Below are 26,520 nucleotides of genomic sequence, written 5' to 3'. Positions count from 1 at the left end.
GGGTTTGATACCCACTGCAGCTCCTTGTGACTCTAGGCAAGTCACTTAACCTTCCACTGCCCCAGGTACAAATAAGTACCTGTATGTACTATGTGCAAAAACCACAGAAAGGTGGTAATCAAATCACTTTCCATATAGAAGCAGATCAATTCAGGTAGTCACATCTATCAAAAGACAAGATGTGACAGCAGTAAAGAAAGCAATGTAAACAATCATCCTAGCAATTCACTTCTTAGCAACACAGTAGAAGGTAAGACTAAGCAAAAACTATACAGAAGATGAGACTGCCACTGAAATGTAGCTGGAAAGCAATGGCCACAATCACAATCTAAGCAACAAAGTTCATGATCTGCAAGCTCTGATGGTAGAGACAGATTTAGATGAACTCGCTATCACAGAGACAAAGTTCAATGAACTCCCATGAATAGCACGCAAACATAATGGGCTATAATCTATTTAGGAAGGCTAGGGATGATCAAAAAGTTGGAGTAATAGATCTATATGTGAGAAACAATATCAAAGCAACTGAAATGAATGGAGATAAGCTTAACCAGCAGAAGAAAGAAGGTGTTGATGCTCCTGTACAAGTTGTTGGTGAGGCCCCCACCTCAAGTACTGTGTTCGGTTTTGGAGGCTATGTCTTGCTAAGGATGTAAAAAAAAACTTGAAGCAGTCCAGAGGAAGGTGACAAAATTGTATGGGGCTTGCACCAAAAGATGAATGAGAAGAGACTGAAGACCTGAATATGTATACCATTGAGGACAGAAGGGACAGAGGAGATATGACAGACATTTAAATACTTGAAAGGTATTAATATAGGAACAAATCCTTTCCAGAGAAGGGGAAACAGTAAAACTAGAGGACATGAATTGAGGTTGCGAGGTGTAGACTTGGGAGTAACATTGGGAAATTCTTCTTCTTAGAGAAGGTGATCAGTGCCTGAAATGCCTTCGCGAGGGAGGCAGTAGAGACAAAAACAGTGGCGGAATTCAAAAAGGTGTGGGAAGAACACAGAGGATCTCTAATTAGGAAATGGATGGCATAAAAAAACCTCCAAAACTTAAATGGCTGCATGTGCGTGGATGTGCTGAGTTTCGCTGACAAGAACTAAGGCCAGTGCTGGGCAAACATGTACTGTCTGTGTTCCGTATATGGCAATCCAGTTTAGAATGGCCTGGAAGGGGCTTTGACAGCAACTTCAGAAGCTGGAACATGAGGACAGTGCCAGGAAGACTTTTACGGTTTGTCCCACAAATGACAATGGATAGGCTGGAGTAGGCTTTGACTGTAACTCCGGTAGCTTGAACTTAAGGACAGTGCTGGGCAGACCTCTAAGGTCTATGTCCCAGAAATGCCAAAAAAGACCATGATCAACTATTTTATATCATATTCATTGTTGGTTTAATCCTGAACTGATAATGAGAGTGACTGCTGGGCAGACTGGATGGACCATTCAGGTTTTTATCTGCTGTCATTTACTATGTTACTGTACAGCATGCATAGACTTGTTAGTTTTGCTTTTCTTAGGGAATGCAATAAAGAAATCAAAATTACAAGTACCTGTATGCAAGAGGGAAAATCATGCCTTGATCAGCCCTGTCTTGGTAATCTGGAGCCAGTTGGCAACTGTTTGAATGATAAACTCTTGGGGTCAAGTTTGGAGTCACATTGAACATGTGACTAAATGTGTGGCAGTTCACAACTGTGCTGGAAATGGCAATCTGATATACTTAGGACTCAGGAATTCCTGACACTCACTGCTGATGCTGGCGTTTGGTTGCGACAACAGGGTGCCCACTCACACACACTCTTTTTGTAATTACTTGTTATTATGGGTGGGGGGGTTTCTTTAACACATTCTCCACTGATACTCCATAAATATACTATAGTCATGGAATGGTTAAGCTGCAAAGGAAAGACACAGCAAGTTTCTGCATGTAACATGAGAGTCCTTATATTCACTGCAAGAACTTAATCATCATTCTTATTCAGAGTAAAAAAAGAATCTCGGGGTGGGGGACACCTGCAGTTTTGTATAAATCTGACCACTGAATTATAAGATACTTGGAACACATCCACACAAAAAAAATCTCATACATTTAAAACCAGGTTTGAAGAAACATAAAAACAAAAAAACCCACACCTCTCAATGGCACATCCAATGATCAATTACTGCTGTTTCTTCCTTTTTCAATTATATCATTACCACATAGTCCTTTCACACTAGTAAGCAATTATCTGAGGCCTAGTCTGAAGAAACAATCCATACAATGGTGCCAACTTTGCTTCTTCCAGCACACTTCTACCAAAAACAAAACTGTCAGAGGGAGTGCACAGGAGCCCCCAAGGATGCCATTGTTTAAAGAACTATATTTATTTTTTAAGTTAGAAAAGTATCCTTACAGAGTTTTTTTTTCTATTCTAAGACAAAAGAAAAAACAAAGGTCAGAGAAGATTCACTACCATTTAAGTCTAATTCAGCTAGAAAATACAAGCACCTTAGAAGTGTAACAGAACTGTATCCTGCTCAGGGTCTGCTTTTCTCAACTGACAACCACCTTTTCCTGTGAATAGATGGTTAAAACATTTTCTCTATTCCACATCTTCAATAGACATCAGAATACTCAACTGAGATTAAAATGACAGGGTTTTGTCCTGTGGCTCCCAACAAATTCCTATGCAATTACCTATCCTGTCCCAGTGAGGCCATCAGAGCTCAGCCATGATCACAGTGGCAACGCACTCAATTCTAGACAGTGATGACCTGTTCTAGTGTAGTCTGGAATGCTTCCCCTCTCTCTATTAAGACAGAACCATCTACCAAACCTCTAAAAAAAAAACAACCTCAAGACTCACATGTTTACTCAGATCTTTCAACAAAAATTATTCCTCTTGACCTTTCCCTGTAACTTTTACAGTGCATTTCATCCCCTTCTTGTACTTTCCTTCTCTTTTGTTCCTTATCCCCTTAAATATTGTATATTTTACCTTTTGTTTCCCTCTTCCATTTTGCCTGTTTGTCTTCTTGTTTTATTTAAATTTTAAAAGATATAGTAAACTGCTTAAATATTTTATGATGACTCTGCGGTATATCAAAATAAACTTGAAACTTTCACAGTTAACACTACCACAGCAACCCCTGCCAGCAAAACAAGAAGTAGAAAGATAATAGTCTCCATCCATTAACAGTATTAAAAAAGTCTCTTGGGCATGGCACATAAAGTCAGGGTAAAAGAGACACATAACACAAGAAAGTACAGTAAAGTCTCAATTACCTGACATAAATGGGACTGACCCATTGTTGGATAATAACAGTAAACCCTCAAATAACCACAAGGTAGACACACCAGTCCTTATTAATGTTTATTGAAAGCACATCAGGAGACTCGACACAGCAGCTGTGTTTCAGCGCTCAAGGCGCCTCTCAGGAGTCTGCAAAATGATGTGTACAGATATGTTTCTACATGAACTATTCAAAGTACACTTAAGGACGATCTCGCATTTAATCACAAAGAACACAAGAGATCGTGTCCATAAGTGTACTTTGAATAGTTCGTTTGTGTAGAAACATATCCATACACATCATTTTGCAGACTCCTGAGGCAGGTGCCTTGAGCACCGAAACACAGTTGCTGTGTTGAGTCTCCTGACATGCTTTCAATAAACATTAATAAGGACTGGTGTGTCTCCCTTGTGGTTTTTTAGAAGTGCCATTTCTTCACCCTAGTCCTTGGTTTGTATTGCTACGATTGTAGGGATTGGTGTGCCTCCACTTTTTATGGTTGTTTTGCCAACCCCCTCAAATAGTGCATAGACAATGGCTGTAAAAACAGGGTCCTGGGTCATAATGGTGCTGTTTTGGTGTAAAAGCAAGGTCCCGGGTCTGAAAAAAATTCTCAGGTGTGAAACTTCCCTCTGTGCTATGCCGGAAAATGGGAAGAGACACGATGATGTCACCGGGAGGGGGGTCTGTTGGATATGCCAGATGGTCAGATAATCGAGACTGTACTGTATAAAACACATTTTCCTTATTTTTAATAATTTGTAGCGTTGGGTTTAGACCTCACCATTCCATCAGCTTTGTGTTTCACTTTCTTGGCCTCTATCAAATAATGCTCCACTGGATATAGTCTGGAAAAAAAAAAAGATGCATTAAAAATATCCTTCTCAGACATATTCATACAACAGCAGCAGCAGAGTACTATTTACAGATACTTTTTTAGAAAGAATGCTTACTCGTCATCAAACCTGAGCTGATGTCTTGTTGGCTTGTGGTTACCATTTGGCAAAGAAGGCACTGGGAAAGGCTTTGTGTTATTTTCTATCCTTCCCTGAAAATTATATAAGACAAGACTGTGTTTCACTACTACAACCAATATAATTGTTCTTTATGCTACTAGAACACAATTCCTATATAATAATTATCATCATATTTTTTTATTTTTATTTACATTTACAATATAAACCAAGCATCCACCTGTACAGAAAAAGGAAAAATACATTTGAAATGAGGGCAGACCAAGCCAATAAAGTGGAACAAATTAAAAAAAAGCTGCTAAACAACATCAAGCTCTAATACAGAAGACAATTCCTATTATGTAGGATCTTCTACTCCATGTATAAGAGAAGAGGTCCTATCACCTCTATCCACAATTCCTCTAGAAAAAACAAAAGCAGAGAGCTGTTTCCCCTAAACTAGAAGAGGAACCAGGCCTGCACTGCTCCCAGCCAACGGCACTTCAACAACCACCCCAATCTCGCTACTCCTGGGCTGGGCAATCCTTGTGGCTCCACGGTCTCCTTGGATGCCACTCCGATGGTTCTCCCTTGCACTTCAAAGGATAAAATACCTCCCGGTATCTCCTTTTCTGCAGGGATTCCCTGAGCCAAAGATGGCAATTGAGGTGGGGGATCAGTCTGTTCTGGACTCAACGAGTGTTCCGCCCCAAGGAACTCCTTCGGGCCTTCTGTCTCCGGAAAAGACACCAACGGGGCAGCACCAGAAACAACTTCTCCTGTATCCAAAAGCTGCACAAATCGATCCATCGTCAAAGAGGGAGGTTTAAGTTAGAGGGCTCAGAGGGAAAAACCTTTGGCTTTCCTTTCCTCTTTACTATCAGTAGGGAAATAATCAGAAAGAATCCAGAGCACTGGAACACAGCTCACATTGCAGTGGCCATCTTGCCCCCCCCCCCCCCCCCCCCCCATCAAAAGTGACATTTTATTGCAGTGGAGACCAACAACATTAAAATGCAGCATCCCAAATGCATTCTTCATGAGGAAGTGATATGGACATTTTAGGAAGTATAATTTTCTGTTTGCTAGTGCACAGTTTTCTCCATCATTTCACTACTGTGCGCAGGTCTTCTGTGGTTAATATTTTAATTTTATTTCCACTTAATATATCGCTTTATGGTCTATACTGGGTTTCAAAGCGGTTTACAATGCAATAAAAGAAAAGGGAAGAAACGGAGAAGAGAAAGAAAAGAAAAAAACCACACACACAACTAGTTGCTATCTGGACCAAGAATGGATGAGATTTGAGCAATCTCTTAAATGCAGAGTGTTGATTGGTTCCTCATGTGAAGTGGGAGGTCATTCCACAGTTTTGGGTTAATAAAGCAGAAGGCAGTAAAGTACAAAGAAGCGAGATGAAGTTCTGAGGCAGCCAAAGAAGACTGTGATCAGTGGAACAAAGGAATCGGAAGGGAGTGTAGGGGATGAGAAGTTTATCGAGATAAGCAAGAAAAGAGGGTGGGCGCAATTTGTAAACCAAAGTAAGAAGTTTAAAAGTGACAAGTGCAGTAACTGGAAGCAACGTTTGAGCTTAAGCAGAGGCATAACAGCATAACATGGGCAAAACTGTGTGCATTGTAGAGCATCTTGACTGATGTAGATTGACTGAGTGGAAGGAGCTTAAAAGATTGAAGGGGAATGCTGGCATAAAGAGTTACAATAATTGATGTGAGATATGACTAGGGCCAAAATAAGCAAAGAAAGGAAATTGGAAGAAAGAGACATACTGAACAAATACAGTGGAGCGAAAAGAACAATGCCCAAATAACTGTTGATTAGTGGTTTGAAAGTGAGTTTAAAGATAACGCCTAAAATCTTAATGTAATCTTTAAAAAGTAAAGATTGATTCTCAATGAGCCAGGGAGAAGGGATAGTTCATTGCGAGGAGAGAAAGCAGACAGATTCACATTTTGTAGCATTAAGAAAAAGGAGATTTATTTTAAGCCAGGTTAAGACTCTAGTCAGACATTCAAGGAGAACGATGGAGTGGGACAGGTCAGTGATGCGACAGAGAATCTAAATGCCTTCTGCATATCAGAATGCTGTACACCCATGGTCTTGTATGAGGAGGGAGCACACTATGGCATGTTTCCAAATGGTGGGAACCAGCCCCTCAGAAAGACTTCAAGAAGAGGGATGGGGGTGAAGAATCATTTGGGTTGAAAGCCTGTTAACTAAGGCAGTAGGCCAGGAATCAGCACCGTCCACCTCCCGGCCCACAAGACGTACCAATCCCCAGCCCTGGCTGACCCCTTGCACCCGATACCTTCGCTCCTGCGCCCGTTCGGCTGAACGCCTCTGGAGGAAATCTCGCACCCTTACTGACTTCATTCACTTCAAATTCATGCTATCCTCCTTCCAATCCTCCCTATTCCTCGCTAAGCAGGACTATTATATCCAATTGACCAATTCCCTTAGCTCTAACCCTCGTCGTCTATTCGCCACCCTCAACTCCCTCCTCAAAGTGCCCTCTGCTCCCACCCCCCCTTCACTCTCTCCTCAAGGTCCAGAAGATCAACCTCGAATTCACCACTACTCCCTCTCCTTCTCTTCAGCCTATATCTCACTCTCTCATCCAACCTACCCAGGCCTCCTTCTCCTCCTTTCCTGCTATCACCGAAGAGGAAATCGCCCATCTCCTCTCCTCCTCGAAAGCCACCACTTGTTCCTCTGACCCCATCCCCACTAACCTACTCAACACCATCACTCCTACCATCACCCCCACCATCTGTCATATACTTAACCTCTCTCTCTCCACTGCATCTGTCCCGGACACCTTCAAGCATGCTGTGGTCACTCCACTCCTCAAAAAACCATCACTTGACCCTACCTGTCCCTCCAACTACCGCCCCATTTCCCTCCTACCCTTCCTCTCCAAGATACTTGAACGCGCCGTTCACAGCCGCTGTATTGATTTTCTCTCCTCTCATGCCATCCTCGATCCGCTCCAATCCGGCTTTCGCCCCCTACACTCAACAGAAACGGCACTATCTAAAGTCTGCAATGACCTATTCCTCGCCAAATCCAAAGGTCACTACTCCATCCTCATCCTCCTCGACCTCTCCGCCGCTTTTGACACTGTCAATCACAACCTACTTCTTGACACACTGTCCTCCCTTGGGTTCCAGGGCTCTGTCCTCTCCTGGTTCTCCTCTTATCTCTCCCATCGTACCTTCAGAGTACACTCTCATGGTTCATCCTCCTCCCCTATCCCGCTCTCTGTTGGAGTTCCTCAGGGATCTGTCCTTGGGCCCCTTCTTTTTTCAATCTACACCTCTTCCTTAGGCTCCCTGATTTCTTCTCATGGTTTCCACTATCATCTTTATGCCGACGACACCCAGCTTTATCTCTCCACACCAGAAATCACTGCGGATACCCAGGCCAAAGTCTCGGCCTGCTTATCCGACATTGCTGCCTGGATGTCCAACCGCCACCTGAAACTGAATATGTCTAAGACTGAACTTATTGTCTTCCCACCCAAACCCACTTCCCCTCTCCCTTCACTCTCTATCTCAGTTGAGAACACCCTCATCGTCCCCGTCTCATCTGCCGCAACCTCGGTGTCATCTTTGACTCCTCCCTCTCCTTTTCTGCGCACATCCAGCAGATAGCCAAGACCTGTCGCTTCTTCCTCTATAACATCAGCAAAATTCGCCCCTTCCTCTCCGAGCACACCACCCGAACTCTCATCCACTCTCTCATTACCTCTCGCCTTGACTACTGCAACCTACTCCTGACCGGCCTCCCACGTAGCCATCTACTCCCCCTTCAGTCCATCCAGAACTCTGCCGCACGTCTTATCTTCCGCCTTAACCGATATACTCATATCACCCCTCTCCTCAAGTCACTTCACTGGCTCCCAATCAGATACCGCATACAGTTCAAGCTTCTCTTACTCACCTACAAATGCACTCGATCTGCGGCCCCTCCGTACCTCTCTACCCTCATCTCCCCTTACGTCCCTACCCGTAACCTCCGCTCTCAAGACAAATCCCTCCTTTCAGTACCCTTCTCCACCACCTCCAACTCCAGGCTCCGTCCCTTCTATCTCGCCTCACCCCATGCCTGGAACACACTCCCTGAGCCCATACGCCGTGCCCCCTCCCTACCCATCTTCAAATCAATGCTCAAAGCCCACCTCTTCAATGTCGCCTTCGGCTCCTAATCACTACACCACTTCTCAGGAAACTTATCTACCCCAACTTGACATTTCGTCCATTAGATTGTAAGCTCTTCCGAGCAGGGACCGTCCTTAATTGTTAATTTGTACAGCACTGCGTAACCCTAGTAGCGCTCTAGAAATGTTAAGTAGTAGTAGTAGTGATTAGCATCCACACACCCCTGATCACATCACAACCCCCTCTCTCATGAGGAAATCTCTCCCTGATCAAAACCCCTATGATATGGGGCCCCCCTAACCAATCACAACCCTTGCCCCCTATGAGGAACATTTATTATCTGATGAAAACCCTCCTCCTCTTCCCAATATGAACCTCTACCTCCTCTAAGGACCCCAATCCCAGTGGCCTACCAGTCCATACCTAGTAGTCCAGTGGGTCCCTTTGGACAGGAGCAATCCCAGTTGCTCCTGCCCTTGCCAGTCCTGTCCCTAAAAACAGCACCCCCTAGCTACTGCAGGCAACTTATGTCAAGTTTGCAGGACGGGGGGGGGGGGGGGGGGGGGAGGGAGAGGAGGAACAGAAGGCTTAAGAATTGGACCACGGCAGGTACTGACAATAACATCCTTTACTGCTGGCGCTCTCAGCCAGTGCCTCACCTGGTCCTGCAAATTATAGCAAAGTTTCTTGACAGCAAGAGGTGTATGTATATACACATACACATCTTTGAAAAAATCTCCATTTCTCAAGGTTTAAATTACTAGAAAATGAAGGAGCGCGCACAGGAACGTGATCGTCAGGAAAGCATTAACTTGGGCAACTGAGCAATACACAAATTTTTCATGGTCCAACAAGATACATGAAATAGCTTGTCCTCAAATGAATGTATAAGTGACACAGGAATTGAAAAGCATCACAAAAACTCACCACACAGACAGCCATCACTTACTTTGTGGCTATTTGAGTGTCCTGGATGTTTCCCCTCCACTTTCCTATGTTTGAAGGATGAAGCATGCTCATTATTACTCTTGTTTGTGGCAGTGCTGGTTGCGGATGTCACGCTGCTTCCGCTGCTCTGTTTCTTTTGTGCCATCTTAGCAGGATCCTGAGAGCTCTGCATCAGAGATGAACGTGGTGGCAGCAGTTCCTTCTTCGAATTAGCAGAGGAAGATTTGGAAACCCTAGCAGAAGGCAAGACTTGCATTTCAAAATTATTTTCCTTTTTAAAAATATGTAGCTAGCTTTTTTAAATTATATAAAGATTTTTTGCCCTAATTACCAAATTTGTACATCTAAGTACTTTGAGATGAATTACAATCAAATAATCCATTACAACCCAGAAGTTTAGGGACTTTCTGAAATTCTAGAACATACGCCCATAACAAGAAGGCAAAAGGTGAAGGATGTTCAGGGTTGCTGCCCCTGAAGAACATTTACACAAAGAGTTCCATTGCTCTGCAAACTAACACACCAAAGAGCTGCTGGTAAAAACAACTGACAGTGATAATTAATTTATTGAATAATGTTAGTGGCTTATCTGAAGTCAATCAACTTCAGATAAGCTACTAACAGGGCTTTCATTTTGTACATGAGACATATTTTGCAAGGATAGCGAAGATACTTACCTGTAGCAGGTACTCTCCAAGGACAGCAGGCTTTACATTCTCATAACCACAGATATGGAATGGGTTACCCCCCAGCCCTAAAAACTATGGACAATCTAAGCAACTTTCGCAAATCTCTGAAGACACATCTCTTCAATAGAGCCTACAAAAAGAACCCTTAAAGACACAAATCACCTCCTAAACTATCCTACCTAACACCATCTTCTCTAATTCCTCATCCATCTTCTGCTTACTTTTGATTGTATCCAATATCCTGTCATGACTTTGTCATAACAACACTCTGTAAGCCACATTGAGCCTGCAAATAGGTGGGAAAATGTGGGGTACAAATGCAATAAATAATAATAATAATAAGTGGGTGACGCTGATCCGCGTCACCTGATCCGGTATTTACCAAGCTAAAAGAGAGCTTTGTGGAGTGACAGCTTTGTTTCACCTCGCATGCACAAGTGCCTTCCCGCGTGTCGTGCAAACGCAGTCTCCTCAGTTTAATACTATAGCAAAAAAAAAAAATAAAAAGTAAAAATAACAAAGGAGACAATGCCAAGGGGAGGTGGGAGGGATTGTGAAAATATAAAGACTTGCTGTCCTCGGAGAATACCTGCTACAGGTAAGTATCTTCGCTTTCTCTGAAGACAAGCAGGCTTCTATATTCTCACAAGTAGGGAATCCCTAGCATCCAGGCTCACCAAAAACAACAAAACATTAGTCAATTGGGCCTCGCAACGGCAAGGACATAACACACATTAATCTGAAACTATATACAATCTAAATGAGTGCACAGCCTTGAACAGAATAAAACGGGCCTAGGAGGGTGGAGGATTCTAGACCCCAAACAGATTCTGCAACACTGCCCGAACTGACTGTCGTGTTGGGTATCCTGCTCAAGTCAGTAGTGTGATATGAATGTGTGGACTCAAGACCACGTCGCAGCCTTGCAAATTTCTTCAATGGAGGCAGGCCTCAAGTGGGCTACTGACGCAGCTAGGGCTCTGACATTATGAGCCGTGACATGACCCTCCAATACAAGTCCAGCCTGGGCACAAGTGAAGGAAATGCAACCCTAGTAGCTCGAGCACCCACATAGTCATCCGCATGGACTCCTGAGCTCCGTCCAGAGAGGTGCTCTTCACCAGCCCATCGTCGAATATGGAAACATATGGACTCCCAGTCTGCGTATCAAAGCTGCAACTACTGCTAGACATTTGGTGAAAACCCTGGGAGCTGAAGCGAGGCCAAAAAGCAACACGCGGTACTGAAATCAAAGATACTTCCGGTGGGCTGGAAGTATTGGGATGTGAGTATATACATCCTTTAAGTCCAGAGAGCATAGCCAATCGTTTTTCTGAATCATGGGGAGAAGGGTGCCCAGGGAAACCATCCTGAACTTTTCTCGGACTAGGAATTTGTTTAAGGCCCTTAGGTCTAGGATGGGACGCAACCCCCCCTGTTTTCTTCTGCACAAGGAAGTACCTGGAATAGAATCCCTGCCCTTCTCCCCCTGGTAGAACGGGCTCAACCACATGGGCCTTCAGAAGGGCGGAGAGTTCATCTGCAAGTACCTGCCTGTGCTGACAGTTGAATGAATGAGCTCTTGGTGGGCAATTTGGAGGTTTGAGATGCTAATTGTCGGAGGTTATAAGAGGCCACCTTTGGTGAAAAAATTTTAATCTCCCCCCGACTGGCAAGTCGTCCGGGACAAAAACTTTTACTGCGGCTATGCTCTGCTGGAGCCAGTCAAAAGCTTGTTCCTTGATTTGCCTGGGAAGCAGCAGGGGCCGTAGGCACACGCTGTTGACATGAACGAGAACGCTGGAGTTGAGCAGACGGCGCCCGGCGGGAGACAGAAGAGATGGTATCAGTGTGTTTTTTGATTTGGTCAGCGACTTCCTCATCCTTTGCTCCAAAAAGGTTGTCCCCCTGGCAAGGGGCATCTGCCAAACTCTGCTAAACAGAATATTCCAAGTCAGAAACATGCAGCCATGAGACTCTGCACATTGCTATACTTTGAGCAGAGTATCCTGGCCAAGAACTTTTGACACACCTTCTGTTGCTTGACCAACTGGCAAAAAAGGCTCAGTCTGCTCCGGAGGGAGGGTATCAACCAAGTCTGACAGCTGAAATACCGAGTTTCGCAAGTATACACTTGTGAAGAGCTGGTAAGATTATATATAGGAAATGAACATTGAAGCCTGGTACATCTTCCTCCCAAAAGAATCCAGTGTTCTAGCTTCTCTACCTAGGGGCACCGAGGCATAGTCCCTGGAACTCCTGGCTCTTTGAGAGTGGACTCCACCACCATGGAATTGTGAGGCAACCAAGGCGATCAAAGCCAGGCGCATTGCAAAGCCAATACTGGGTGTCAACCCTTGGGCATGACAGGGACCGACAGAGGGAACTCCTGGTTCCTGACAAGGTCTTCCCTGAGTACCTTAAGGAGAAGTGCAGTCACAGCCTCCTTAGGAGGAGATGTATAGTCCAGGACCTCAAGCATCTTGGCCTTGGACTTATCCTCCACAAAGGAAATGGGCTCCACAAAGCTCTCATTTAGCTTGGTAAATACCGGACCGGGTGATGAGGATTGGCGTCATCCACTTGTGAGAAAACAGAAGCCTGCTTGTCCTTGGAGAATATATGATGTACATGTCCATCAGTGCATTGTTTCTAGCAAGAAAGGTGCCAGTACTCAAATGCTAGGCCACCCTTCAGGGGTGGGGTGATCACTGAGGGGACTTACCCCACAATAGCCAGGTCCCCTGCAACCGGTCACAGAATCTATGACAAGGCAGAATTGGTGTGTGGAGCCTGAGCTTTTTCATTAAAACTTGGGGTTCATGGGTCAATTTTAGCAGACAATGGAAAAGGTGCCGGTACTCAGTACCCCCAAGTACCCCCTCAAAAAAAGCCCTGATGTCCATAATCAAGTTGTATATTTTAATCCACTAGTATGGCTGCTGTGTGATTGGGAATGTTGTTGAGCAGACAGGTACTTTATATGGTTTTAATCAGGGGCGTAGCTACATGGGGCCACGGGGCCTGGGTCCCCGTAGATATGGCCCTGTACCCCACTGCCGACGACCCTCTCGACCCCTCCTTCCGCCGTCGCCTACCTTTGCTGGCGGGGGACCCCAACCCCTGCCAGCCGAGGTCCTCTTCTTCCTTCATTCTGTTTCTGACGTCCTGCAAGGCTTTGTTCTGTTTCTGTGAGTCTGACGTCCTGCACGTACAACGTGCAGGACATCAGACTCAGAAACAGAACGAAGGAAAAAGAGGACCTCGGCTGGCGGGGGTTGGGGTCCCCCGCCAGCAAAGGTAGGTGACAGTGACGGCGAGAGAGGGTTGGCAGCGGGAAGGGGGGGGGGTCGAGAGGGTTGTCGGCAAGGGGGGGGGGGGTCAAAGTTGTTAGTGGTGGCGGCGGCGGCGGCGACGGGGGGGGGGGGTCGGCAATGGCAGGGGGGGGGAAATGGCACATTTTAGCCCCCTCACCTCGGGCTCTGGACCCCCCTCCCGCCAAAGTCTGGCTAAGCCCCTGGTTGTAATTGGTAAAAATTAATTATAAAAAGTAGTTATGGACGTTATTGAAGAATTTTTTTTTTTTAATTTGAAAGAAGTCTTTATTGTTCAATGAAACATAACGTAACATAACATACATTGCACAAACAGCAAATAAATGCTATTCTATGGTAAGTACAAAAAAAAAAAAAAAATCTTATAAGAGTTTCTCCACTGTGGTGATTATCAGTTTCATCATTCAAGTATTAACATCACGTAACTTCAACTTTTGTCATTTATACCATTTTTTCCCCCCTTTCCCTTTCCCCCCCCCCTAACAATCCCCCCCCCCCCCCCCCAACTACCCACCCTCCCTCTAGAAGGACACGGCTAACCATTAACAAGCATATTACATTCGGGTAATCATCATGCTAAACTGATAAATCTTCAGAGGGGACACTGTTCCAAACCAGTTTCCATTTTCCCATCTGATTTTTGCGCTCAGCCATCAATCTCTCCATTTCACTTACGTACCTCAGTTTGCGAAGCCATTTTGTTATTGGGGGCACCCCCTCCCTTCGCCAGTGTGAGGCTACAACCACTCTTGCCGTTCCCACTACATGTTTCGCCAGAGTCTGTTTACATGCTGTTAGGCCTGCAATCCGGGCAGAGAACAAAAACACCTCTGGAACCCATGGAATTGTACCTCCCAACCATTTCTGCATCCTAAAGTGGATCGCTCTCCAAAATGCACGGATTTTGATGCAGCCCCACCATATGTGTCCCATTGTGCCCCTGTGTCCACAGCTCCGCCAGCACATACCCGAGGAAGACGGAAATATCCTCTGTAAACGAGCAGGGGTAAGGTACCACCTGTATAATACTTTCACTGCGTTCTCCTGCAGGGGTACATGTGTCGACACTCTCACCACGTTTCTTTCTATTCTCTCCCACTCAGGTTCCTCCAGGCACCTACCCAGTTCCCTTTCCCATCTATTCCTGTGCTCCTGCCTACAAATTGTCTGTTGACTTATGATATGGTATAGGTGACTGATCAGGCCTCGAGAGGTTGCAAACTTCTCGCACATTTCCTCCAGCCCCAGCGTTTGACGCTTCATCACTTCTCGCACCGCTTTAGTCCGGAGAAAATGCGCCAATTGACGATAGGCAAATTCACCTCCCTCTACCCCTGGGTATCTCTCCTTCAAGGCCTGAAAAGACAGCAGTGTGTCTCCATCAAACATTTGACCCCAATTTCTCACCCCTATCTCGTACCATTTAGTAAATACCCCCCTGGTGGTTCCCGGCAGGAATAGGGGATTATAGGCTATGGGAGTGTTACGAGTCAATATGCACTGTCTCTTTGGGAATAAGCTGTCCCAATAATAAAGTGTTGTAGTTATCGATGGGCAGGCTCGCTCCTCCAGAATTCTGAAAGATTTTGGTAACCACATAATGGCATTCAGTGGTTTCTCACCCAGGGAGTGTTGTTCTATATGCACCCATTGACGGTCAGGATAGTCCTGATGCCATTCGAGTGCCGCTTTCCCTTGTGCTGCTCTATAGTACCAGGCAAGATTGGGCACACCCAGCCCCCCCCATCTCCGCTCTTTGTATAAAAGGGACCTCGCCAGCCTAGGGTGCTTTCCGGCCCAGACGAACCGCACCATTTTATCTTGTAGAGAAGCTATAAATCGCCTGGGCATCATCACAGGCAGCACCTGGAAAAGATATAGTAGGCGGGGAAGTATGTTCATTTTGAGAATAGCTATTCGCCCAAACCAGGATATTCCCAAGTCTCCCCAGCGCTCTAGGTCCTCTGCAATAGTTTTACCCATACCCTTATAGTTGGCATTAAAAAGTTCCGAGTAGTCCCCAGTTAAATTGACTCCTAAGTACTTGATTTGTTTGTGTGCCCATCGGAATGGAAAGGAGATCTTTAGGGTGTCCACCACTTCCTCAGGAAGCGTCACGTTCAGGGCCTCTGATTTGGCCATGTTTACTTTAAACCCCGATACAGCAGAGTATTCCGCCATTATACTCTCAAGATGTGGGAAGGTGGTTAGAGGCCGTGTTATCAGCATCAGTACATCGTCAGCGAATAAGGCTATTTTATGGGTTCTATCTGCTATTCTGACTCCTGATATATTAGGATCCGAGCGCACTCGAGCAGCAAAAGGCTCCATCACCATAGCAAACAATAAGGGTGACAGAGGGCACCCCTGTCTGGTACCTCTGTACAGCGTAAACATCTCGGAGTTTCCACCATTGACCCGGACACAGGCCCTTGGGGACTCATAAAAAGCCTGAATCCACCTCCTAAACTGCATTCCAAACCCCATAGTTCCCAATACCTTATGCAGAAAGGGCCAGTGAACCCGGTCAAAGGCTTTCTCCGCGTCAAGGCTTAAAATACAGAGCGGCTTCTGATTTCGCTTAGCTAGGTATATGATGTCCACCACTCTTCTAATATTGTCCATCGCTTTCCTGTATGAAACAAAGCCTGTCTGGTCAGGGTGGATAAGCACTGGGAGAATAGGAGCCAGCCGGTTTGCCAGCACCTTGGCCAGTATTTTTACGTCTGCATTTAAGACCGATATAGGGCGATAGGATCCACATTCGCATTTATCTTTTCCTGATTTAGGTATTACTGCTATCCATGCCTCCATCATAGATTTCGGAAGAGGCCCCCCTCTCCCCACCTGATTAAACACGTCTGCCAATAGGGGCGCTAGTTCTGGGGCGAATTTCTTGTAGAATTCGTTGGGCAAACCATCCAACCCAGGTGATTTACTTGATGGCAGGCTACGAATAGCCTCCTGAATTTCCTTAGGGGTTACCGGTTCATCTAAGAGAGCCTGCTGATGTTGATTCAAAGAGGACAGCTCACTGCCTTGCAAGTATTGGTCTACCAAGTCCAGGGGAGGGTTAATTTCTTGGGCATACAGGTCTTGGTAGAATTCCCTGAACCGCTTACGTATGTGTTCAGATTTATCTAAGTCCCTCCCACCTACTTCACATATCCTTAAGATAGTCCGTTCGGCTTTTTGCCGACGCATTCTAATAGCTAGGAGGCGCCCCGCCTTATTGGCAAATTCATACGAGCTCACTCTTGTCTTTGCCTGTAACAAGCCAAGTTGTTCTGAATAGATAGAGTCGAGTAGTTCGCGCTGTGCAATAAGCTCCCGCAGAACTCGTGCCGACCCGCTAACCTTATGTTGAGCCTCTAACCGGCTAATGCTCTCTGTACATCTCACTATCTGTGCCTTACGGATCTTGGATTGTTTGCTAGCCAACTGCAGGAAATAACCCCGAGACACCGCCTTCAGAGCGTCCCACACCGTGCTAAGTGGGGGCCCTGATTCCAGGTTAAACTCAAGATATTCTTGTAACATTTTTTTATAGCCTTCCACCGCTTCCCCTTCCTGCAGTAAACCCACATTTAGTGACCATCTTTTGTCCTTATGCTCTGCTCTAATGTTTGGCAAGGTTACCCACACTGGGGCATGATCCGAAATGGTCATGCTACCTATCCCCGCTGCAGGTCCCCACTCCATTAACGTGACATCTAGAAAAATATAGTCGATACGGGAGTAGGATTTGTGGACTGGTGAATAAAATGTGTAGTCTCGCTCTCTCTGATGTTTCGTCCTCCACAAGTCTAGTGAACCTAGTGAGGATACTAGAGATCTCAATGCCTCTGAATCTTTCTGTCCCTCAACTCTAGGGACTCCTGTACGATCTAATTTCGAGTCCATCACAGCGTTGAAATCCCCACCAATGATAAGGGTACCCCGTACAAAAGTGGCCAGAGAATTTTTAACTCTCTCAAAGAAGCGTGCCTGCCCATTATTTGGTGCATATATAGATACAATTGTTAGGTCCACTTGGGCAATTCTAATATGTAGGAATATATAGCGTCCCCCCGGGTCCCTCTTTACTTTAAGCACCTGTGCCCCTACTGCTTCATGGATTAAAATCGCTACTCCCCCCTTTTTAGATTCTGTTGCTGAGGCGTGGTACACCATTGGATACTCTGAATGGGAGAGAAGTCTTTCATGTCTACCCCTCAAATGTGTTTCCTGCAGGAGAGCCACGTGTGGTCTAAGCTGTTTCAGTTCTTTATAAAACTTCTGTCGTTTCTGAGGCATATTAAGCCCCTTTACATTATACGATATTATCTTTAAGTCTGTGCCCATCTTTGGTTAATTAATCAGGATTAACCTGCAATATCTTTCCATGACCCCTCTGTATCACGTCAGCTTTGTTCTCAGCCCTGTCCTTCCCTTCCCCTTCCAGAATCCCCGTCTCCCACCCGCACCCTCCCCTGATACCCCCCTTCCCCCCATCCCAGACATTCTCACCACTTGAGAGGCCTATGACCCTCAGGTGGGATTCGAGGAAGTTACCCAGCTCCCACACAGTCCCCGGCTCCAAGTCCAGCCCCCCCCTCCACACTTAACAGATCTAAACAATCCCTATTTCCCCTTCCTCCCCCGCCTTGAACCCCCATTCAGCTCCCTTATACTTTAGTATACATCATATTCATATCGTTACCAATTCATTTCTGCTTATAAGTCTTAAGGATATGGCTAGATGCCTGACCATCCCAGGTCTCACCATCTACATGTCGAAATCCACATCCACTGCAGTCCTCCACTCTCCAGATCTTTAGAAACACAGTCTCTGATTTCCCCTCGAGCCTATGCAGCCCAGTTCAGCGATTTTGCTTGCTTCTCTTGGATGATTCTGGAACCCTTTGCCATCGTTGAAGCTTTGCCCTTGTGGCGGGCGCCACCGCTCCAGGAGGGGCTTTTGCAGGCACAAGTTCCGCATCGTGCAAGGTCTCCCATGCCTCCTGTAGGTTTTGCACCCGATGCTTAACGCCCTTCAGTGTAAAGTTCAGAGAGAAGGGAAATCCCCATCTGTACTGTATCTGATGTTTGTTAAGGATCTCCAGCGCTGGTCTCATCTGCCTTCTTAACTGGAGGGTGTATTGTGACAGGTCTTGATAAACCTGGATCTGGGCTCCTCCATATTCCAAAGTCTTGTTCTTTCTGGCCGCTGCCAACACCCTTTCCTTGGTCTCATACTTATGGAACTTCACAATGATATCTCGTGACTGTTGTTCTTTTCGCGCCCCAAGTGCTCTGTGTGCTCTGTCCAATTCGTATCGGGGCCCTCCGTCCTCCGGGCCTAGCAAGGTGGAACATAGCGTTTGCACTATTTCTGCTACATTTTCAATTTCACCGCCCTCAGGGACGCCACGAAAGCGAAGATTATTCCGCCGTCCCCGATTCTCAATATCATCTAATTTATACTCCAGGTGCGCATTTTTATGTTCCATCTCTTGTAACAGAGTTGCATGTTTATGTAAAGTTTCGGCGTGTTCATCTATCTTTAGTTCTGCCTCCTCCATTCGGCCCCCCAGCTCCCTAAGGTCGACGCTGAGTGTGTCCATCCGCTCCAATATTTCATCTTTGGATTGTTTTATCTCCATCTGTATGTTGGACAGAAACTTGCGGAGTTCGCCAGTCATACCTTTTTTTGGTGGAGGGGCTCGCGCTTCAGATAGGGAAAGCGCCGAGTCCGAATCCGACGGGGAGGCGCGCTCAGGAGATTCGCGGTGTTTTGCGGCCTTGCCTGCCATGCTTTTCTCCGCTTTTTCCGCTTCTTTTTTTCGCGTAGAAACGGTTTTGCTCATGTTGTCAGCTGTTTAGAGGAGGAATCCACTAGCTTTTGCTGTGTCTTTCTCCCTTTAGATCGCTTTTTTCCCCTAATATGCAGTGGAGGGTGAGGGAGCCAAGAAGCTAGGCGACCATGCTTCCCTGTGACGTCACTTCCTCCCCAGTCTTGAAGAATTTTTTTTTAAGGATCATATGTTGTCCCATGTATTAGCAGCTTCATTTTTTTTTATTTACCTGACTTGGGTCCTAGCATTATTCACTAAATTGATTTGTATTGTCAGTTGTTTTTTACCTGAAGAATGTTTTAGCAGTTGTCAGAGGATATTAAGGAAACTGAAAACATAGTAACATAGTAGATGACGGCAGATAAAGACCTGTACAGTCTATCCAGTATGCTGAACAAAATAAACTGATAGAAAAAGGTATGATGTGATACTACATACGTATACTTGATCTTGATTTGCCCTTAAATGACACAACAGTAGCATCAATCCAAGAAAGAAGAGTGGGCAAGAGTTCATCCAAACAAGATTTTATTGGAAACAAGACCCAACCTGGTCAAGTTTCGGACAGATCCTTTAATTCCACAGCAAGGATCAAAATGGTACATCAATCTCCTACAGCGTCAACCTGACACAGGCCATGTTTTGGCACACAGTGCCTGCCTCAGGGATCGTTGGATATGTGGTTTCTAATGATAAAGAGCCAGTAGGAAAGCTTAGGTTCATCAATAAAGAGGAATTTGTCCTAGCATAGCTGAAGCCGAATAGGGCCAGCTGTTTTTTTGGCATTTTCACTGAAGAACTGTTCACGCAAGAATCGAAGAGCCTGCTTTAAACCTCATTGATTTAGTTTGGAAACCTGTGTGACCCCTGATGAAGGTTTGAAGCTTGACCAGGTCAGGTCTTGTTTCCAATAAAATCTTGTTTGGATGAACTGTTGCCCACTCTTTCCCTGGATCGCTGCTGCTTTTGTGTCATTTGCTTCTATTATGCAGTGGGTTGGGCTGTCTCCTGTTGGTTTTCGTCTTGATTTGTCCTTGTCATTTTCAGGGCATAGACCGTAAAAGTCTGCCCAACACTGTCCTTGTTCTCCAAAGTTGTCATCAAATCCCCACTCTAGCCCATCCAGACCTATCCAGCCATGATCAGGACATAGACCATAGAAGTCTGCCTGGCACTGGCCTATCTGTCTAGCTACTATCAGGGCACAGATCATAGAAGTCTGCCCAGCACTGGCCTTGTTTTCCAGCTACTGAAGCTGAATCTATCCAGCCACGATCAGGGCACAGACTGTAGAAGTCTGCACAGCACTGGCTTTGCTTCCCAATTACTGGTGATGTTATCTATCACTGCTAAACTTCTTTGAATCCATGCCTTCTAAACAGGATTCCTTTGTGTTTATCCCACGCATTTTTGAGTTCTGGTACCGTTTTCATCTCCACCACCTCCCAAGGGAAGGCATTCCAGATATTTACCACCCTCTCTGTGAAAAAGTACTACCTGATATTATTCCTAAGTTGGCCCCCCTGCAACCTCAACTCATGTCCTCTAGTTCTACCACCTTACCGTCTCTGGAGAAGGTTTGTTTAATACTTTGAATGTCTGTATCATATCACTCTTCTCTCTTCTTTTCTCCAGAGTATACATATGTTCAAGGTCCTCGAGTCTCTCCTCATTTATCTTCTGATGCAAAACACCATACCATTTTTGTCACTTTTCTCTGAAAAGCTTCAAGTCTTTTTACGTCCTTAGCAAGATACGGCCTCCAAAACTGAACACAATACTCTGTGGGGCCACACTAATGACTTGTACAGGGGCATCAACAACTCTTTTCTTCTGCTGGTTATACCCTTCTCTATGCAGCCTAGCATCCTTCTGGCCATGGCAAAACCTTGTCACAGTTTTGCCATCTTGAGATCCTCAGACACCATCACCCCAAGGTCCCTCCTCTTGAGCTGTGCTTATTAATCTCTCTCCTCATATCTGGTACCTCTCGTTTGGATTTCTGAACCTCATGTATATCACTCTGCACTTCTTGGTATTGAATTTGAACTAACAGACCTTTGACCATTCTTCTAGTTTTTGGAGATCTGTTCTCATGGTTTTTACTCCCTCTGGGATATCCACTCTATTGGCTATCTTACTGTCATCCGCAAAATGGCAAACTTTTCCTTCTAACCCTTCACCAATATCGCTCACAAACATATTTATTTATTTAACAAACAGAATTGGCACCAGTACTCACCCCTGAGGTACTTCACTGTTCACCTTTCTTTCCACTAAGCAGATTCCATTTACCACCACACTCTGTTGCCTGTCGTTCAACCAGTTTCCAATCCAGTTCACCACTTTGGGCAGGGCTGGTGCAACCCAGTAAGCGCAGTAAGCATGGCAGGAGGGCGCCGACCTCTGGAGGCTGACACAAGCCATGCTTACCATCGCCAGGAGGCTCACAGTTCCTGCAGGCAGCTCTTGGTCCTCATTTGCCTGCCCTCTTCTCCCACAACAGCCCTCCTTTCCTTCCTGCCGCCCTGCGTTTCTAACTTTTATTTTACCTCAAGTCGCAGCAGTGGCGGCAGCAGCGAAAGTAGCAAGCTTGCCTCCAAACTTCCCTTCCCTCTGTGTCCCACCCTCCTCTGATGTAATTTCCTGTTTCCACAAGGGCAGGACACTAAGAGGGAAGGGAAGGCTGGAGGCGAGCCTGCTGCTTTCACTGCCACCGCTGCTGCGATATGAGGTAAAATAAAAATTTTAAACGCAGGGCAGCAGGAAGGAAAGGAGGGCTGTTGTGGGAAGCTGAGGGCGGGCAGGTGAGGGCTGGGGTTGGAACTGGAACCTGGGGGCTGAAAAAGGGGGGGCTGGGACGAGTCACTGGACATGGATGGGAGGGGAGGGCAGAGGAGCATCGCTGGACAAAGACTGCAAACATAAGACTAGCCAAGTATCCTGCTTCCAACAGTGGCCATGCTACCGATCTCAGGGCAAGCAGTAGCTTCCCCCATGTCCATCTCAATAGTATATAGACTTTTCTTCCAGGAACTTGTCCAAGCCTTTTTAAAACCCAGATACACTAACCATTGAAACCACATTCTCTGATGAGTTCCAGAGTTTAACTATTCGTTGATTTAAAAAATATTTCCTCCTATTCATTTAAAAAGTATTTCCAGATAACTTCATTGAATGTCCCCTAGTCTTTGTATTTTTTTTGAGAGTTTAAAAAAAGAAAGAAAAAAGGATTCACTTTTACTCAGTTCTACACCACTCAAGATTTTGTAGACCTCAATCATATTTCCCCCTCAGCCGTCTCTTTTCCAAGTTGAAGAGCCCTAACCTCTTTAGTCTAGGAGAGGGGCTCCATCCCCTTTATCATTCTGGTCGACCTTCTTTTAAAATTTTCTAATTCTACCATATCTTTTTTGAGATACGGTGACCAGAAATGTACACAATACTCAAGGTGTAGTCGTACAATAGAGCAATGCAGAGGCATTATATTATTCTTCATCTTATTTTCCATACCTTTCCTAATCATTCCTAGCATCCTGTTTACTTTTTTAGCCACTGCTGCACACTGGGCAGATTTCAGCATATTGTCTACAATAACACCTAGATCTTTTTCTTGAGAGCTGATTCCTAATGTGGACCCTAGCATCAAGTAATTATGATTCAGATTATTCTTCCCAATGTGAATCACTTTACATTTGTCCACATTAAATTTCATCTGCCATTTGGATGTTCAGTCTTCCAATTTCCTAAGGTCTTCCTGCAATTTTTCACATTCCGCATGTAACAACTTTGAATAGTTTTGTCACATCTGAAAATTTAATCATCTCTCTTGTCATTTGTATTTCCAGATCATTTATAAATATGTTAAATAGCACCGGTCCCAGTACAGATCCTTGCAACACTCCACTGATCAACCCAAAATAGCCAAAATGGGGTAATAACAACAAATATAGGAAGTTCAAAGAACTTCTTAACAGATTTGAGCTTTCTCAATTACAAAAAGGAGTTTACCACCACCTTGTTGACATAAATCCAGGAAACTACTAGAGTGGCTATTCTGAAAATATTTGCGCAATACAGTATTTAAAATTGCCAAAACTCTACTCAATGACATTTGCTGTGTCTACTTCCCTTGGTCTTGTAGGCCACATAAGATTCAATGACAGGCTGCAAGTTGCTCACCCCTGGTCTAATGAAAGTAGTTTCATGTTGTGAAGGGTCGCATATATTTTTCAAGGCTCTTAGAGAGCTAGGGAGATTATTTTCAACCAGAACAATGCTGCCAAGCAATTATTTAGCTACTGGGCTAAATTAGTTTGAAAAGTCACCTAAGAATTAGAGGGGTCCTTTTACTAAACTGCCCAAATCTGTGCATGCTAACCACACACTAAAAATATATATATTTTTGAAGGAGGTGTGTTTGGGGGGGGGGGGGATGGAGAGTGACCATTCCTGCTCTAACCAGTTGGTGCAACTACATTACCATACAATAACTGGGTAGTGCATGGATACTGCATGAGCCCTTACCACCTAAAAATTGCGTGGCGGTAAGTGTACACATTGTAATGATTCACAATGGCTGCACGCTAATGGCATCATTAATACAAAAAAAAAAATAGAAAAATGTCATTTTTATGGCTGTGGTAAAAATGGCCTTAGTGCGTGGGAAAGAAGTGCATAAGGGCACACTAAGGCCACTGTTTACCATAGCTTAGTAAAAGGATCCCTTAAGCCTCCAATCTCCCACAATGAGCCTTCACAGTCTCTAGTCTCTCTGAAAATGTTCAAAATACTCTCCTAAACCTCTGTCACACGTTTTATTTAGCTTTTAAAAATCACAGTAATACATGCTCAGTAATGATGTGGCTTAACCTATTCACCAAATCACCAGGAATCCCTGGCTGAGATGGTATTCCTTTCCCGACTGCTGTCAGGATCATTAGAAAGGTGTATGGTGCCAGAATACTGCATATATTATTTTCAAGTTGGCTCTGCAGTTTCTTGCATTCCCTAATTATATAGATTTATGTTTTTTGCCACAAATTTATTTTCTCTTACCAGTTTCTCCTTATGTACATAAGAATGGGCACTTATATCTGTGCTACAACTCAACTCCATCATGAATTTTAACAAAGCACTAATTCTTTAGCTTAAATATTGCATGGTTATTTTATTAATTGAACTTCAATAAAAATGGAAGCAGAGAAGATGACAGCAGATAAAGACCATATGGCCAATCCAGTCTGCCCATCCTTACCGACTATTAAACTCTGTAATCTATTCTTCTCTCTGTGATCCTAGGTGCTTGTCCTATGATTTCTTGAATTCAGATACAGTCTTTCCATAAAGACATATTTCTCTACATTACTGCCAAGTCCATTTTAATAATGGTCTGTGGACTTTTCCTTTAGGAAGCCATCCAAACTTTTTTTTAAACCCAACTAAGCTAACTGCTTTTATTACAATCTCTGGCAATGAATTTCAGAGTTTAATTACACATTGAGTGATTCGTTTTAAATTTACTACTTTGTAGCTTCATTGCATGCCCCCAAGCCCTAGTATTTTTGGGTCCTAGTATTTTTGGAAAGAGTAAAACAAGCGATTCACATCTACCTGTTCCACTCCACTTATTGTTTTATAGAACTCTATCATACCTCTCCTCAGTGGTCTCTTCTCCAAACTGAAGAACCCTAGCTACTTTAGCCTTGCCTCTTAGGAAAGTCATCCCACCCCTTTATCATTTTTGTCACCCTTCTCTGTACCTTTTCTAATTCCACTATATCTTTTTTGAGATGTGGTGACCAGAACTGAACACAATATTCAAGGTACGGTTGCACCATGTAGCGATACAAAGGCATTATAACGTCCTCATTTTTGTTTTCCATTCCTTTCCTAATAATACCTAACATTCTATTTGCTTTCTTAGCCGCCTTTCACTTTTTTCCCTATGATCCCTTGTTCCAGAGGTTTCTTACAATTGAGAGGTCTGGCACCAATATTCTTTTAAAATTAAAATAATGTCCATTCATTCACACTGCAAGTCATAAATATATATTACAGTATCAGTTAAAGATATCTAGCTCCTTTACAGGAAAGAGGGAAGAGACAAGGAAAAGAAGAGCATCTGTGAGCTCCACTAATTTTGCTGCATCCTCATTTACATTTACTGATGCACATATTAGACAGGAAACAAGTGTCTAAACATGTTGGAGACTCCAGAAAAAAGCATAGCAGGGCTTTCGACATTCATTTCAAAGGGCCCCACAGGATAGCCTGGTTTTCTGGATGTGCCAAACAACATTCTATAATCATTTGCACACACCTGTGATCAAGATTATGTTAGTTTGCATACTCTGATTAACCAGAATGTCGGACTAGTCTATTATCTTTTGAGGACCTGGCTTAAAGAGTCCTGTTGAAAAGGGGCTGAAATAGCTTCAGACACCAGATAATTGCAAGACAAACGAAGGAAGTGGAAAATAAAAGCAAAGATGTGTGTGTGTGGGGGGGGGGGGGGGGGGGGGGGGGAATCCCCAGAGAAGAAATGTAAAGAGTAAAAGGAAACAATAATAATATACCAAGAAGAGAGACAAAGAAGGGACAGCCGCCAAATTACTCCAAAACCCAGCACTTACTTGATTCTGCTTGATTCCTTGTGACTTGAAGATGAGGATTTTGTTTCACTCTCTAATTTTACTTTTTTGCTTTCAACCTGTTTCTCATGTTCTTCCCCCTATTGTTATGATAATCAAACATTTACAAATGAGACCTTGAAAGACAAATGCATATGTACTTGAACTTTATATCTTTAAACAAAATTAAACACAATTGCAAAAATATCTACAAAGACAAAAGCATATGCCAGAACTTATCCAGTTCATATCCTTTTGATACATAAAAACATAGGATAAGCTATGCTGAGTTAAAACAATGTCCATCATGCCCAGAATCCTGTCTCCAACATTGGCCAGTCTGGGGTACATGTACCGGCTAATCCAAAAAGGGGGAGAAAAAAAAGGTGAAGAAGGGGAGAAAACAAATAGAAAATGCAGCCCCTTTTTTCTGTCTTCTGAGCATTTATGGGGGTGCACTGCATTTCAGGTTCTCTTTTCTTCGTCCCACAATGCATGGCTGTATTGTCTATTAACAATTACTCTGGATATATGGCAGGTGTCTTCCATTCCCTCCCCTACATACACATTTTTAGCGTATCTTAATATACATTTTTTCTCAGAGCACTAACCTTAACACATAATATACTACATATAACAAGAGAATGACACCTCTACCTATTCCT

General features: G+C 44.4%; 1 protein-coding gene across 3 annotated transcripts in view; it reads right to left on the bottom strand.

Moving 5' to 3' along the window:
- Positions 1 to 26,520, bottom strand: part of AFF1 (AF4/FMR2 family member 1) — a 430,143-nt gene that overhangs the window by 41,441 nt on the left and 362,182 nt on the right. For all 3 annotated transcript variants that reach the window (XM_030190611.1, XM_030190612.1, XM_030190613.1), the window contains exons 12-15: positions 25,859 to 25,956; positions 9,364 to 9,595; positions 4,237 to 4,331; positions 4,068 to 4,131 (exon numbers count right to left, since the gene is read on the bottom strand). In XM_030190611.1, the coding sequence (XP_030046471.1) occupies positions 4,068 to 4,131; positions 4,237 to 4,331; positions 9,364 to 9,595; positions 25,859 to 25,956 (489 nt within the window). The remainder of the gene's footprint in view (positions 1 to 4,067; positions 4,132 to 4,236; positions 4,332 to 9,363; positions 9,596 to 25,858; positions 25,957 to 26,520) is intronic.

The sequence above is a fragment of the Microcaecilia unicolor genome, chromosome 2 (genome assembly GCF_901765095.1).
Source record: "Microcaecilia unicolor chromosome 2, aMicUni1.1, whole genome shotgun sequence".
NCBI classification, from domain to species: domain Eukaryota; kingdom Metazoa; phylum Chordata; class Amphibia; order Gymnophiona; family Siphonopidae; genus Microcaecilia; species Microcaecilia unicolor.
The sequence above is the reverse complement of the archived record's forward strand: the minus strand, read 5'-3'. Positions and strand labels throughout refer to the sequence as shown.